At 38.1% G+C, this 16,739-nt stretch overlaps 1 protein-coding gene across 12 annotated transcripts in view; it reads right to left on the bottom strand.

The window, feature by feature from the left end:
* The window catches only part of LOC111873894 (broad-complex core protein), a 108,084-nt gene that overhangs the window by 69,236 nt on the left and 22,109 nt on the right, over positions 1-16,739 (bottom strand). The window contains exon 6 of one of the 12 annotated variants that reach the window (XM_033755274.1): positions 10,494-10,557. The exons of 10 other annotated variants lie outside the window; for them this stretch is intronic. In XM_033755274.1, the coding sequence (XP_033611165.1) occupies positions 10,494-10,557 (64 nt within the window). Of the gene's footprint in view, positions 1-10,493; positions 10,558-10,815; positions 11,471-16,739 lie in introns of those variants that run through there. One more of the 12 variants, XM_023868963.2, reaches the window with a different exon arrangement.

Here is a 16,739-nt window from a genome sequence, read left to right as displayed (position 1 = left end):
ATGTATGTATGTGTACTTCCATGTCTGTGTTGTCCTCTGTAGGGAAAGGTGTTGCAACGGGTTGATCCTCCATCAAAGAATCTCTACCAAATATCTAGGAACAAGATTCCACAAACCAGATTTTGGACCGCACTGGTCCATCACACTACAAAGAAGATATCACTTTCTAGTCAGCCCATGGATATGGAATGAACTCACATGACAATATCTGAATACCTGTTTCTATCATAAGCAGCTGGTCTCAAAGTCAAGCTGTTATATATACATATACATAGCAATTCAAGACCCTTGAGTGCTTATGCACCTGAAAAAGTAATATATTTTTAGGAGCTGCTAGCCAACTGAAGATAACCATGACTGATCAATATGACATAACTTATGGAACAAGACTCCAGTGACAATCAGTTCTTGGCACAATCTCCTTTAAGGGCTGACACTAACACTCTTATGTTGTCTGAGGTTATCTTTCTGATACACTACATTAAGAGCCATGTGGCCTAACAATATTTTGAAGATTGCTTCAAATCGAGTGCCAACATTAGCCAATAACCTTTCAAAGAAAACATGTCACTTCTGTGTTTTCTTGCCTAGTACTAAGTTTCTTGCATAAAACTCTTCCCAGCACTGTGAAACTGGGGCATCTTTGAAAGCCCATTCTTCATGTAGATTTTTTTTAAATATGAAAACTCATCACTGACTGTACTTAATTCAATACTGCACGCCTGATGCATCCAATAAAACTATTTTGTGTACATACAGCTGAGACAGACACTACAATAACTTCCTATAACCTAGCAGTTACTAGACTTGAGAGGCGACAGAGAAACAATGATTCTGCGTGGGAGAAGAGAATTGTGCAAGCCCATTCAATAAAAATTAAATAAATACTGTAACAAGAAAGAAGCAATAAAAACTACAATATTCAAACAAATATATATTTATTACTTTATTAAAAGTAGACCATAAATAAAAAAAAAGGCTGTATACTTTATGTATAAATTTTCCAAGTCAGAAAGAGAAAAATTAAGTAATATAAGTTGCAAGAAAAGATATTCTCTCTATCCTATTTATACAAATAGTTCTTATCTAGAACTAATTCCTGTAACACCAATCCACAATAACTTACATTACACACAGGTATAACAGTTTTGAAAGTATACACAACCTAAACAATTACAATAAAATACCTAACACATGGATCTCATCTTTCCTAAGACACAGACAATTTACTTCTTCATCATTCTGAGTCTTCATCAATACACGTGGATCCATGTTAGTTCTCCTCATCACCACAATCATAACATGACCAACCAGATGCTCTGGATGGGTTAATTTAATCACAGAAAAATATTCAACACATAACTGGCCAACATTAAGATACCAACATATTCACTTAGAAAGTTCTATAAGCTTGATTATCAGTATCAGTGTTGTTTTACAAAAAGAAAAAAGCCATACACAGAGGTTCAATATCAACAGAAAACATGACAACCTGGACAAATAATACTGCAATTCTTTAACCTTCCTGAGAATATAAGCCTGATGTTTTGAGTATTGTCAACATTGAACATTGTAGTTGAAATGTAAAATAAATTCTGATTCATCTGTAAATGAATTATGTGGAAGACTTCTACAACGTCTTCATCATCATGTTCATGGTTCTAAAACGATGAACATGGTACCAGACCATCCTCCTGTTGCACTTACATAATACATACAATACGAAAAGAATAATTTCATACAAGTTCCCACATAATTCTTCATTTCCTACCAATTACTCATAATACACACCTCACTATCAGTATCATCTCATATCACATACACATCAGTCTCATTCAGCAAAGCATAAGGACCTGAGTCTATAAATAATGCTCCTCATACTATCAGCACCTTTGGTCGATTTGTTTCATTCCAAAACTCATGCACCCACTGTTCGCAAAGGTCTTACCTTAAAATATTCTCCCCATAATGCTTGTACAACTGCAGCCATATCTGAAGTTTTAATGACTATGTTTAAGTAAATACGTGGCACTGATTATGTTGCTACTAATCCAATGTTCTCCTGGTATAATAATCAGAAGATGCTGAACATATAATATACTGCAAGGAAAATATTCTAATTTAGAATCAGCAATACAGACAATATTCTGACTAAAAGACAAGAATTCAAACTTCGCACATAACCCATCCATCATACCAATGCAAGACTGATAATTTGTGACGATAACTGAGTCATTAAACCAACATTCCATACCACACTGTCCATGTCTGTGACGTATTTTATGTATACAGGAGCTCAGGAGTTGGCTCTACTCATGGTCTGGCCTTATGTTACTGGTTATCATTAAACTGGAACTCTTTTATTCTCTAAGATCAGTGCTATGGGTTGGGATCAAACCTGGTAACTTTCAAATATGACAGCCATCTACTGAAACAGTGTGTATATAAAATTATCACAGGCAATGGACAATACCCTACATACTGGTATAATGTGAAAGACTTGATACATCAAAGAGTCAGTCCTGGACCATTCCAAAGAAATGGAAAATGAATGAAAAAACACTAAATTATATAATTACTGTTCATTATTTTTGTGGGCCCTTGTTCTGTAAGTGCTCCCTCTAACAACATTCAATTCAAATGGACCACGTTATTACACAAAACACAGTATTGCATGTCTCCAAAACCACTTTGCCTGAAAGGAACAAAGCTTTCTTTCTGAATGGGGCACTAAATGCTAAACATTAACCCAAATATTACATTAAAAAATGAGATTTTACATTCCTTGTCTGCACTGATATGTTACACTCTTCACAGTACCTGTACACATTCAATTCACATCAGAAAGTATGACTCAGAATACCTAACTAACTTTATGGATCTGAGCCCTTCTCAAGAAACTGCCAGTTGTGCAGCTACTCAAGAACATTTTATGGAACCTGAAGGTTCATTATTATGTTCACAAGAGCCCTCCAGTGGTCCCTATCCTGAGCCATGATCAGTTCAGTCCATATCACCACATCCTATCTCTCTAAGATACGTTTTAATATTATCCACCCACCTGCGTCTTCATCTTCCTTGTGGTCTCTTTCCTTCTGGCTTCCCCACCAATATTCTATAAGCATTCCTCTCCTCCCCCATTAGTGCTACATGCCCTGCCCACCTCATGCTCCTTGACTTGATCTTTCTAATTATACTTGGTGAAGAGTACAAGTTATGAAGCTCCTCATTATGCATTTTTCTCCCAATTCCCGTCACGTCATCTCTCTCTGGGCCAAATATTCCCCTCAGTACCTTGTTCAAGAACACTCTCAGTCTATGTTCCTCCCCTAACGTCACACCCATACAGAGCCATAGACAAAATTATAGTTTAGTATATTCTAATTTTTATGATTTTAGACAGCAGATAAGATGACAAAAAGGTTCTGAACTGAATGGTAGCAAGCATTACCCAAATTCAATCCCTTTTGATCTCCTCCTGAATCAAATTTTGATTCGTTACTGTCGTTCCCATTTGAACTGAGCCAGATTTTCAGGATCTGTTCGCTATCTTTATGTCATGATTTTGCCCTGCATTCTGCTAACAAGACAGCGACATATACTTAGTTTTCTCTGCGTTTTTCTTATGGTATCTATGTTACCTCCAAGCAGACTTACATCAGCATTGTACTATCTTTTCTCCAGTATCTGACAAATGCAAAAATCGGATCAGTAGTTAATTTGATACATCAAAAGCCACATTATCGATCCCCAATGACTTCGTTTACTTATGAAATCAACCTTGAGAGATGGATGTTGTAAAGAAGTTTTACATGAAGTTGACAGCAGTGATATCCCATGAAAATTACTAGTCAGTTTTATAGCCCCTTTTTTAAATTAGTACAATAATAGATCTCTTATACTGATCAAGCAATTCTTCCTTATTCCAGATAGAATTAATGAGTTTATGGATCCCCCACCATAACATCTGACTGCTTGAATCATATCTTCTGGAATTTGATAATTACCTGGCAACTTATACCTTTTCAACTTTGCAATAGCAATTTAAACTTCAAAAGAACTACGGTGAGGTACTAATAGTTCAGCTGTATGTATTTCTATCTGTGTAACATCGCTGATCCTATATACATTCAATAACTGAGAGACCAAGTTCGTCCACCCGTTCAAAATATTATGGGAATCTGCAAGCAGATCATCATTCACATCCTTCACTAAGTTACTTCTAGGTTGTTAACCCTTCTTAAATTCATTTATTCCTCTAAATAGGTCTCTATGTGTTCTTATTCTTATTGTTCTTTGCAAGCTCATTAATTCTGTCTTTCAGATATTCCTGATTTCTATTCCTGAAATGCCTGCTGGGTTCAGGTCTTACATTGTTCAGATTATCCCCAATTATTTCGCTTGGACCCTGTAGCCACTGCAATATGGTTTGTTTCCTTTGCTCTAATAATTTTATGCATCCTTCATTGAATCATGGCCTATGCTTCTTCAATTCATAATTAGCATCTATGTTTTCCAAAGCTGCAAACCTATTTGAGATTTCAACACGATACTGCTCTTTACCCTCTACTTTGTTTAATATCTTGAAACTGAATCTCTCCATATGAAAACTGTATTGTTTGCTTACCCACTGCCAGTCTCTCCCCAACTTTTGCCACCACCAAACAGGTGTCAGTTATCACAATCTGCTGCCCTGAACGATCAGACATCAAGCACACTTGAGTGCTGTATTCTCTCTCAAAATATGGTCAATTTTATTGTGAGTTCTTCCATCAGGAAATGTTCAAGCAAATTTATGTTATGATGTGGAAACATTGTACTTTTGACAGATTTTTGGATGTGGCAAAGTTTCTTACTCTAACTCCATTATCATTACCAATTTTGTGTAAACTATCATTCCTAATTGGTTTGAAAATGCCTTCCCTACCTATTTTGGCACTGCTAAAAAAGTTTAGATAGGAAAAATACAAATTTGGTGAATCTGTAAAGTGGATAAACCTTCATAGTCATGGATTTCTCAACCATTTGATGATATGCAAGAGTATGTCTTCACACTCTACTTAAGGCTACTATGCCTATGCTTGACTTTATTAAGTTTTGTCACATCAGATCATTTGGAGAAATTAATTTCAAACAGACACCTGCCTCGATTCATCAATTATGAAACAAATAAATGTAGACCATTCACACGAATCCTTATCTGCTTACTTGTTGTGGTCATGGTGGCTTGAAGAAACTACAGGAATCTCAGTAACAAAACTTTCACAGAACTCATACTAATTCTTGTGATGAGTATGGTGATGAATGGCAGTCCAAAATCTGATTATGACTCTTGGATTTGTAAACTGTGAATAACTTGGAAGAGAATGGTATAATGAAAGAATGTTTCTAATAAAAGGGTTCTTCTAGTATTTCATGTGTACAAATTACATAATGCACTACTGTACTGGCAGTAAATTCAACAACCATACAGCATACATATAAAAAAATATTTTGAATATTGCCAATGTAAAAGGAGGAGGTAGGTCACCTTATACTTTCAAATGGCAAACAACTGTTTGAAGTAAAACCAGACTGAACAACTTCTGTAAAACAGACACTGATTACTGCAGCATACCTTGAGACCCATGTATTGAAAGGAGACTGGTATTTCCAAACCAGTAATTGCTTGCAAGTGATTCATACATTTGTACATATTTGTAGCCATTCAATTACATTTGGTGGTTCTGGTTTTGAGATATATTTCAAAATGATGCAACACCAACTAGATGTGATCCACATTTCTTTAGTCTCTGCTTTCATTCATTCAAAGACAAAAATGCTTGAGGTGGAAAACTACTCTGAAAATAATCTGATACCAACATTCTGTGGACGCATAAGTGTTAAAGGCACGTCACCACAGTAGCCAAATGCTGCCAGTTAGTGAATGTGCAGTAATACTTTTGTGTGGAAACTGATTTCAGGTTATGTTACAAAATCTTCATAGTAACACTGGACACCTATATGTAATTGATGTTATCTGTTTCAGAAGGTCTAGTCATTCAGTGTGCCTATTAACCTTCATCACCGATACTACAGGGTTGGCAGCTGGAACAATTTACTCTAACAGTTTAATAGGGGGTAAGAGTTTATTAACCAGGAACAGAAGCTGGCAGCCATAACTCTGAGACAATCATACTACTGCCATTATTATTTAAAAAATTCAATACATGGACAGCTGGACTGCAGGCCATGTGCAGCAGCAATAGTACAATGAATGGGTGGTAAAGGTTAAAACAAAAGTTCAATAAATCACAGGATCATGGGAGACCAAAAAAGTGAAGCAGATTTACACTGTGGATATTCCTTCACTATCTCCAACTGCACATGAACCTTCAACTGAATTCACAATTAAAAAAAAAAAAGTATAGTGTTGTAGTGTAGTTGGTTGAGGCACTATACTACAAGCCAGAAGGTCGCAGGATCAAATCCCAATGAGGTCACTGGATTTTTCAATTTACCTAATCCTTCCAGCTGCACTATGACCCTGGGGTCGACTCAGCCTCTAACAGAAATGAGTACCAGGAATATTCCCGGAATTCTCTTGGGGGTAAAGGGCGGCCAGCGTGTAGGGCTGACACCCTTGCCGCCATCTATGAGCCAACTGTCTAGAAAATGTGGGTACCTCAACATCTAACAACCCTATGGGGCCTCCACAGCCTGTTACAGGGATACCTTTACTATACTTAAAAAAAAAAATGTACAGAACAGAGAGCTCATTAAGCTCTGACTTCTATCTGAAACACTAAGATGTCAAGTATACTGAACCAAACACAAGGTAATTTATGTCACAATACACACTCATACTTGGGCAGATTATTAACTTTATACACTATGTTAATTCTAGTTGTGCCTTACATGACTGCCTCTGGTTCATGAACACACTGCCTACAGCCCATAATGTTCATACAGACATAAAGTTCTAATTAGAGTTTAGTTTTGTTGCAGCACTCAAGGTCTGTCACTTGTTCATATACAGCACTGCTGTGTTAATTTTGTACTAGCATTTCTGTAAATCACGAGGAGTGAAAGCAAGGCCAATCACAGATGTCACAAGTGGCCTCTTGGAAAAGAGGAAATGGCAGTAAGCATGTAGGCTACTTGGGATGAGCAGCCTTAAAGAGGGAGCAATGTGGAATGCAGAGTTCTTTATGCAGTCCACGCGATACCTACATGATGCAACAACTGTTGGGAGAGGTGTCTGTGGTCTGTGCCAATGCTACATAAGGAGTCAACTGTGCACTGTGAGTTAATCAGTTGAAAGCCAGTCAGTTCAGCTCGGGAACTGCGGTTGAAGGGTGCGGGCCAGAGAGGAGAGGGCTGCTGGATACGAAAACTGAGGAGGCTACCCCATTGGAAGCCACAACCAAGCAGTGCAGTGAAGACCATGATGGAGAGCGAGAGAGCGTGCGCACGTGGGTGCATGTATGTGTGTGTGTGAGATAGTGATTTGTAAAGTGTAGTCACAAGCTGTGTTAGTGTCCAATAAATCCAATTACCAATCCAATTCCCATCTATACTCACACTCTATCATATGACATCTGGTCAAATGTCATTCATTTAATTCAATCTTACAACTGGTCAATAATGCACATATTGTGAAATCTAGATATCATTTTTTTAATTTAAGAGTTCTACATTCTGGGCTATAACACCATGCAGTCCATTGGAAGCCAACAAACATTTCAGAGGAACATCGTTCTTGCATCTTGCTCTGCTTGTTACCTGCTTCATCCTGCTTGTTTGCTTGCCTTACTCTCTGACCTTTTAAGACCAACATGTTCCTCTGAAACATCAGCTAACTTTCTGCAGACTACACAGCATTATATCCTGCAATACAGAGCTCTTCATCACTTCCACTATAAGAACCTCAAATCCTACATTTTTTCATTCCTTGATTTTTCCCCAAGAAGCTGATAGTGAAGCAAAATATGGTGAATTATTAATTCCTCTGGAAAAGGTGAAACAAAGAATTGTGGCTGCCATGAACACTGGAGAGAAAACTGTGTGAAAAATTAAAGAAGCAGGTGACAAGGGGACTTCTGAAGCAAGCACTTTGACTCTCTTTTACACACAACAAAACAAGAACTCCAAATAAAGCTTAACAGGACTTGGCAATTTTGTGTGTCATTCAACAAACTTAACACAATTTCTGGAAGACTCAGAAGGTAGTTCCAAACTCTTTTAACATTTCAGGCCAAAGTTGGCAAGTTCCAAGGGCAAAGGTGAGCAAACAGATCTAAGCAAACTCTTGTCGGATCTGGGATTCAGGTGGAAAAACACTGAAACAAATATGAAATCAGAAACATTTTCTCACAGAAAACTTGTGATATGGTTAAGAAGGAAAGGAATTGTGCATATGAAGAAATTTATATCCTTTCATCGCACGTATCAGGGTACTCATGAAGTGATGATATTATGGCATGTAGATCTGTTGCTAAGCAATGACCGCAAAACAGCCAACTACACAACAGCCACTGTTTAAGTTCCACAAACAAGCATGTTTCCATGACAATTGCACTGCAACATAGGAATGGTGTTTTCTAAGCGATCCATGCTGAGATATTTATAAGCAGGGCCAGTTAGCTGATGCAGTCAGTCAGTCAGTCAGTTGGTCAGAGACCTGCTGGGGTTCAGTCATTGTGAGCTGGTGCTGGGGGATAGTCTGGGAACCCAGAGGAAGGGGAATGTCCGCTGTTGGAAGCCACTACCAAGCAATGGCAGTGAAGATGTTACTGCAGACACCAGCAAGTGTGTGTAATAGTGAACTGTAAAGTGCTGTCACTCACTGTATCAAAGGGTCCAATAAAGCCAGTCATCAATCCAAAACCCAACAGTCACAGTATATAAAATTATCTGACAATATAAATCAGAGATAGTGTTGCCAATATCCAAAAGTGAGGACTAGTTATTGTATACATTAGTCAGGACTGATTCCTAAAGCTGTGCTAATATTCAAACTTACCCAAACCGTGATGTTACTGTCATCAAAGGAACTCAGTGAACTACAAAACATTTTGTTACATGAACACTTAATTCCTAACCTCCAACTCAGGTCAATACCTACGGTCAAAGACACACAAGAGCATATCACAAATAGGAAAACCTCCGCATTCAAACAGCATACTGACTGAAATAATTATTTGGCTTCATGAACAAAACATTCTATATTCTGATGAAATGTTGAAACAGCACTTGAACNTTATACTTTTTCTTCTACCCTGAAGATGGGGGCGATACGTTCCTCCGAAACGTCGGTTAACACCACATATACACGGTGCCAAATCCCAGAAGACTGCTTTCTTCAAACTGATTTTAACTCATAGACCAACTTATAAATATCCTCCACAGTCCACATATGTTCAAGCTATGGGGAAAAGTTTCTTCAGTAACCCTCTCATCACCCCAACCAGAATTCCATAAACACAATCTGAACATTGATAAAACGGTGTTTACATTCAAAACATAAAACATGGAACAGTTGCACGATGTGAAGTTTAGTGAAATTGGAATAAATAAGTAGCAAATAAGTAGTACTTGTGAACACATTAAAAATCTTGACAAATCTCGGAAAACAAACCTGTTCGCCTAAACACAGTTATTAATGAGGTTGTTATGACAATGATGCCAGGGACACATTTATTCAAGTGGAAAAACACTACTATGAAGTTTAAAGCTTGGAATGTTTGTAGTTCTGAGGTTTCAGCCACATGTCACAGCACCAAAGAAACACAGGCTAATGTCCTTGATACGATATGCACAGCACAGGAATATGGTACAGCATCGCCCCCTTACATTCATAAATGATGCCACCAACCAGACCAGCTAGACTGAGCACAATGTAAGATCTGTCTGTAATGAATGAACATCAACATCGATGATATCTGCATAAGAGCAAGGAATGCATTTCAAAGTTATGTGTATTCCTTCCTTCCTTCCTTCCTTCCCTGCTTCATTTTTAACATTATCAATTAATTTCATATATAATACCTTCAACGTGACCACAGACTTGCAATAAATGGAACAATAGTTGGGAATCACTACTATGATTTATGTACAAATACTATCCTTCTCATTAATGGATGACGGATACAGCACACTTTAAGATATACTTCTGTTACATCAACCAGTAAAAGAATTCACATTTCAAGAACAAACTGAAACAGGAAATCAGCCATAACTGGGTAATCCAGGAAGGCGTATATATAAAATTTAGTGAACTCACGCACTCCTTCAACTGCATATAAAAGAATCTAGGCCATTACAAACGTGTTGCTTGCGCTACAATAATAAATTTAGGTTTAACACATTCCAGACTGTAATACAAAACTGAATTATGATCAAATGTAAGCATCGTTGTCATGGGTCATGGATTCACTAACTTTCCATTCCTGTGAAACAACTAACCTAGCAGGTCTTATTGAAGGTAGAGAAAATATAGAAGCACCACTTACTGTTTCAGGTATTTTGCAGGTGAAAGAGATAGTTTTCTGAACTTCTTGTCTTTCAGACTTCCTCCTATGGATACAGACCAGCAATTACTTTGCTTAATAACAATTAACTAAAGAGAAATCAGAGCTGACATGAAACCATGGTGCAGTTGTTCTTAAGTCACTAACAACAGTTCCCTTACTAGTCAAAAGTTCTCCACCTTTCATGGATACCAAAGGTTCTTTACTGGGCTCACAAGAGCTTGTCACTGGTTTATAATGTAAGCCAGATGAGTCAAATCATCATCATCATCATCCACCAGGCCCAATTTATTGAAGATTAATTTTAATATTAACCTTCCAGATTTCCAAGTGATCTCTACCCTTTAGGCTTTTGGGCTAACATTGCATACGAATTTCTCATCTTCCTCATGTGTGCTACATGCCCTATCAATCTCATCCTGTTAGCAGAGTACTGGAAATTTACGTTAACATCACAAATACCATGAACCACCTGCACAGTTTCAGTTAATTTCTTTCTCAGGTACCAGAACATTGTGTCCAATCTGAATTAAGAGTTAAAAAATCCTGAAAACAAGCATTACTGTGAGTAGAAAAGCTATTTTTTTGTCCCAAGCAATGATCAGCTAAAACATTCAATATAATTAACTTCAAGAGATTCATTGGATTTCTCCCTTATCATGTCTCTCTCCTTTCATTAAAGCATTATCAGTCACTGGATGAAACTGCTTCCCTGGACGAGGCCCTGCTACCAGAGGTACCTCCATGATACTGTGACTTATGACTCACAAGGCTGTTGCGCGAACGGTATGAACGGCGACATACGTCACACTTGAAGCTCTGCGGCACGTAGAAGTGAGTGTCAGCCATGTGACGCTGGAGGGACCAGGCACGCGTGAAGCTCTTGCGACACAGAGGGCAGTATGGAGAACCACTTACTCCGCCACTGCCACTGCCAACCCAGCCCCTTCCTTGTAGCTCTGCAACGAGACGAGCAAAGGAAGGGGCTGAGTATGGCGGGGAAATCAACCCCCCACATTAACACAAAAATTGGAAATTAACTCAACAAACTGCTGAAAGGTGAAATAAGCATACAGTGTGACACCCACTGAAAAATAAAGAAAAACTCTTACAGCCTCCCATGTTTCATCCTGATTAAGTATATGTAGCCCCTTCCTTAAGGAAGCAGTCAGCAAAACAGCAAACATCCCCGTTTCTTACGATTCCCATGTAAGTGATCACCATAAAACATCTACTCTTTCCTCAAATTGTTTTTCTAGAAATGCAGTTAACATAATTATAAACACCACAAATGGGCAAAATAGCAATACAGATGTTGAGCAAGTAACAATTCTGCTGATATGAATGCTTATATTCCCTCCATTTTGGAAGAGGTAAATTCAGGCAATTGTATTTCAACCAGAATAACTGAAAACAGGCATCCGAAAGTACCACCAGCAAATGCAAACACTCTGGAATCAAAATATTCCTCTCCCTAGTTCAATTTTCTTCATACTACTAAAAAACTGGAAACAATAATACATTCTCAACATATACCAAAAACTTCAATTTCAAAAATTAAAACAGTGGCTTCCAATAACAGCCAAATGACGAATACTAACACTATCAAACACTGAATCTTGCATAAATAAATCCCTACACTGTAAAGAAATAAAATTATTTTCTGTAACTCAGTACATTACATTTGACATAAATATACTATGATACATTCAGAAGCACCAATGTTTTCTGGATACCAGTATTTCTATGTGAACTTTATATGTACTCACCCATGTCATGTCTACATTAATGTGTTCCCTCTCTTCAAATGTAATTAAACAAAATATTCTTCAAAGGGTACATGTAAATATTCTGTCTCTCAAACCCTCTTAAAGAAAATTATGGCTGTAAACGACTCTCTATTAGCTGCCTGTGACTTGCACAATATTTCTGTTGTTTTCTGATGAAGCCTTTATATTCAATGAAAAACTATATTCTCATCTTCTAACAAACATTTGGAAGTACAGGGGATTCTGCTTAGTGTGATCACATTGGGACAAAACTGATAACAATAACAATAACAATGAAACAAGAGTGCAGCTATTCAGTGTTGTTTACTGAAGCAGAGCAGGGGGAAAAGTAGAAGTGGAAATAAAGAAAGCTTCAAAATCAAACAATATAAAATACTTTAAGTTCACTGTCCACTATTTCTCTGAGAAAGTCATCAATAAAAATGAAACCGTGAAATGTTTCTGGAAATCCATACCCACATTACGAGAAAATCAAGAATTAGACAAATTCTTCTAACACTGTCTGTCTACTGTCTTTTCTGAGAAGGTCATTAATAAAACAGTCATACACGGGTCAGAACTCAAGAACTGTGATGTTACATAATCACTTCCACTGCACATGCATCAAGGCAAAAAGTGATGATAAAAACTGAAATGTTGATTACAATAAGCGTCACTTGTTTCTACACATTAGTACAAGGGTTGGAACTTTAATAGTGGCAACTATTTATTTACAACTGATTCAAAATAGATACATGTTTCAAAGTTTTACTGTCCTTCAATGTAGTCACCAGCATTGTGTACAACCTGTTGCCAGCGATGTGGAAGTCATAGGATACCTTTAGCTGCACCTGTTGTGTTGATAGTTTGAATGGAGCGGTCTGCTACCTGAAGAATCTCTGAAACAGTTCTGAAGCGAATGCCACAAAGTGGTTCCTTCATCTTAGGAATCAAGTTGAAGTCACATGGGCTTAAGTCCGGGGAGTATGGTGGATGGTACAGCACTTCCCAGCCCCTTCGAGTGAACAAATCAGCCACAGCTTGAACTGCATGTGGCCGAGCATTGTCCTGCAAAATGATGGGTGGGTTCTCCAGAAAGTGTTGCCACTTCTTTCTCAAAGTGGCCGCAGGTTGTGTTCCAAAAATGAGCAGTAATACTGCGCATTGATGGTCTGTTGTCGGGGAATGGTATGCGTTAGGATAACACCATCACAGATGTACACGAGAATCACCATAACTTTCATATTGCTGGGGTTCTGATGAACTTTTGATTTTCGTGGCGACCCATAATGACGCCATTCGTTCAATTGGTATTTCATTTGTGGCTCGTACGATTTGGCCCATGTCTCATCCAGCGTAATGATACGGCATAAGAAAGCCTCTCCTTCGCGCTCACAGTGCTCCAAGCGGTTATGAGCAGCGTCGTATCGTAGCCATTTCTGCATTTCCGTCAAATCATGCGGAACCCATCATGATGCAATTTCTCTCATGCCCAGGCTTTCCTTCAGAATGTGAAGCAGTCATATGCGCTAATCCTGTCTCTCGGGCCAGCTCACAAATTGTATGGCGTCGATTACTCTCCAGTAACGTGGAAAGAACATATGCTTCTTCTTCACTGACACTAAGATGACCTGGATGACACATGTCTGCCACATTTTGGTGTCCTTCATCGAAGGCTTTTACCCACCTCGCCACTGTTCTGTAAGGCAATGCAGATTCCCCGCAAGCCTCCTGAAGACCTTGATGACACTGCCGTGCTGTACGGCCTCTGGCACATTCAATCTTTATCTAACTCCGTTTTTCTCGTTTCGAAAACATCGTGACAACACTACATTAGACCGCTAACATGAGGCTCTGTTCTTCTTGTCACTGTGCATGCGCGTGATGTAACAGAGAGTCCATTTGCTCTGAGGTAAGGTAGGTATGTAACTAACGTGTGGTATAAGCGACATTATTTGGTTCCGTTGCATGGCGTCTCTACAGCAGTGTTGCCAACCCTCATATAAATCTGCCTGGGACTTCATACAGGAGATCAGATCACATGAATGATAACATTATCCTTAAATACAATAGGCAGTGTACACTGCATCTGATTTGAACATTTCTTTGTCCTAATGAGCTGGTGAGCCAAGAAATACTCAGCACTGGGGCCAAGCATCTCATCTCAGACTCACCTCGGAGCTTGGATAACAATACCTAGTACCTTTTCCACCTTTCCCTCCCCTCTTCTCTCACTTTGATTGGTTTTCCTTCCTCCCTCTCCTTTCTGACCCAGACCAGCATGCAGAGAAGAAAGGCTGTCCTGAACAAAGTCTTGTTTACTCCTAGGTGTGTCAGAAGTATCTAGGCTTGAGGAGATCATTTATGTCTCTCACGAGAGGGATCCGACTCTTTTGGACTCATGTGAGTCTATAGGTCCAAGGTTCAGCTATGATGGGTGGTAGGACTACTTACAGGACACTGTCACCTCAAAGGACACCTCTTCAAATTGGGACTATGTAACAGTCCAACTTGTGAGAGGTGTCAAGAAGAAAACGAAACAGCCACACACATCCTTGCGAATGTGAGGCCTTAGCTTGTTTAAGATTGCACCACTTGGGTCAATATTTTATGAAACCAAGTGATTATTTCGATGTCCCCACGTACAAGATCCTGCGCTTCATTCGAAGTGGAGGATTTTTGAGGGGATAATCAGAAGGGGAGGCACAATAGATCACCGTGGTTGTGGTGCAAGGGCCAAAAAGGCCCACCCCTTATACATTCATTCATTCATTTATAGGTTCAAGGTTGGTCTTCCAGGAAGAGACAGCATTAAGCAGCCATTTGAGGACATGAAAACACATGTAACAATTTGTGTTCCCTGTTAATGTGGCTAGATTTTTTATTCATGGATGTATTTGGTACAAATGTGTTTCAGTTTCCTCTATTACTTTTCTCAAAAACACTTTTCATTCATATAGATGTTAAGCAAATTACACATACCTCATGCCTGCATGCATGAAGAAACACATGCTTGTCTTCAAATAAAGTATTCACTATTGATGTCCTGTTTTAACTAAATGTGCACTTACACACAAACATAATATCACTGATATTGTGGAAAAAACTGCTAAAATAACAAATGCTATCACTGAAAAAATGGAGTACTTTAGCATATACACTGAATCTATAATGAATGACAGTTTTGTTTCTGAACAAAGAACAAACTGAAAAAACTATCCCTTAGTCAAGTGAACTTTTTCTGTGTCTGAATGAACAAAACATGTTCGTCTGAACTGTTCTTCACAGTAATTATCTGCAGTATTCAACATGTTCAGCTCACAACACAAGTTTTAATAATGAAAAATATGTAATAACAATAAACATAATTGATATCAGCTTTTCATTTTCTACTTGTCTAATGATATATTCGTGTTACCAGCACAACTGATGGACTTACTGGCTGGCTAACAAACTAACTCCATGGAGATCAGTCCTGTTTGTGATGCTGCCAGTTACTCAGCTACTCATGGATTTCCCAATGCTATACGGAACCAAAAGGTTCATTATCTTGTTCACAAGAGATCTTTACTGGTCCCTATCCTGATCCAAATAAGTCCAGTCCATACCACACTAGCCTATTTCTCTAAGATCCCCTTTTATATTATCCTCCCACCTATATCTAGGTCTTCCTAGTGCTTTCTTCCTTCTGGCTTTCTCACCAAAATCCTATATGCAGTCCTCTTTGCCACCATACATACTGCATGCTCTGCCCAGCACATGCTCCTTGACTTGATCACTCTAATTATATTGGCAAAGAGTTACTCAACAATGTTACAAAGATCAACTTCTGTATAATTTATAAAGTCCTGAAAAAAATTTTGTACAAGTTTTTGGAACGGTTTTATTCAAATTTCTGTGCTGGGAAAGCCGTAGTCAAATGTGAAGAATTTTACTGGAATCGCCCAAAGACTCAAACATCTACAGTTTACGAAGATGGCAATTACTGTAACATTCCATAGTATTGTTTTCCATATTCTAATTGAATGAAGAGATTTTCCTTTTTTGACCAACCTATGAACTAACTAAAGATATTTTAAGTGCTCTCAATGACAGATTAATTGTGGGAGGGATTTTCTGTGATCTAGCAAAAGCTTTCGATTGTGTTAATCATGATATCTTACTATCGAAATTAAATTTCTATGGAATAACTGGCAAAGCTAATGAATGGATCAAATCATACCTCAAAAACAGGTATCAAAGAGTTGAAATAAATAATAAAAACTCCAGTCATAATGCATTTTCAAACTGGGGAATTATAAAGCATGGTGTTCCCCAAGGATCAATTTTAGGTCCCTTACTTTTTCTTCTCTACATAAATGATCTATCTAAAACCATCAACAATAAATCTAAACCAATTCTATATGCAGATGACACTAGTATAATATTTAAGAACTCTAAATTTGAAAACTTTAAAAAT

The sequence above is a fragment of the Cryptotermes secundus genome, unplaced genomic scaffold, assembly GCF_002891405.2.
Source record: "Cryptotermes secundus unplaced genomic scaffold, Csec_1.0 scaffold597, whole genome shotgun sequence".
Taxonomy (NCBI): domain Eukaryota; kingdom Metazoa; phylum Arthropoda; class Insecta; order Blattodea; family Kalotermitidae; genus Cryptotermes; species Cryptotermes secundus.
The sequence above is the reverse complement of the archived record's forward strand: the minus strand, read 5'-3'. Positions and strand labels throughout refer to the sequence as shown.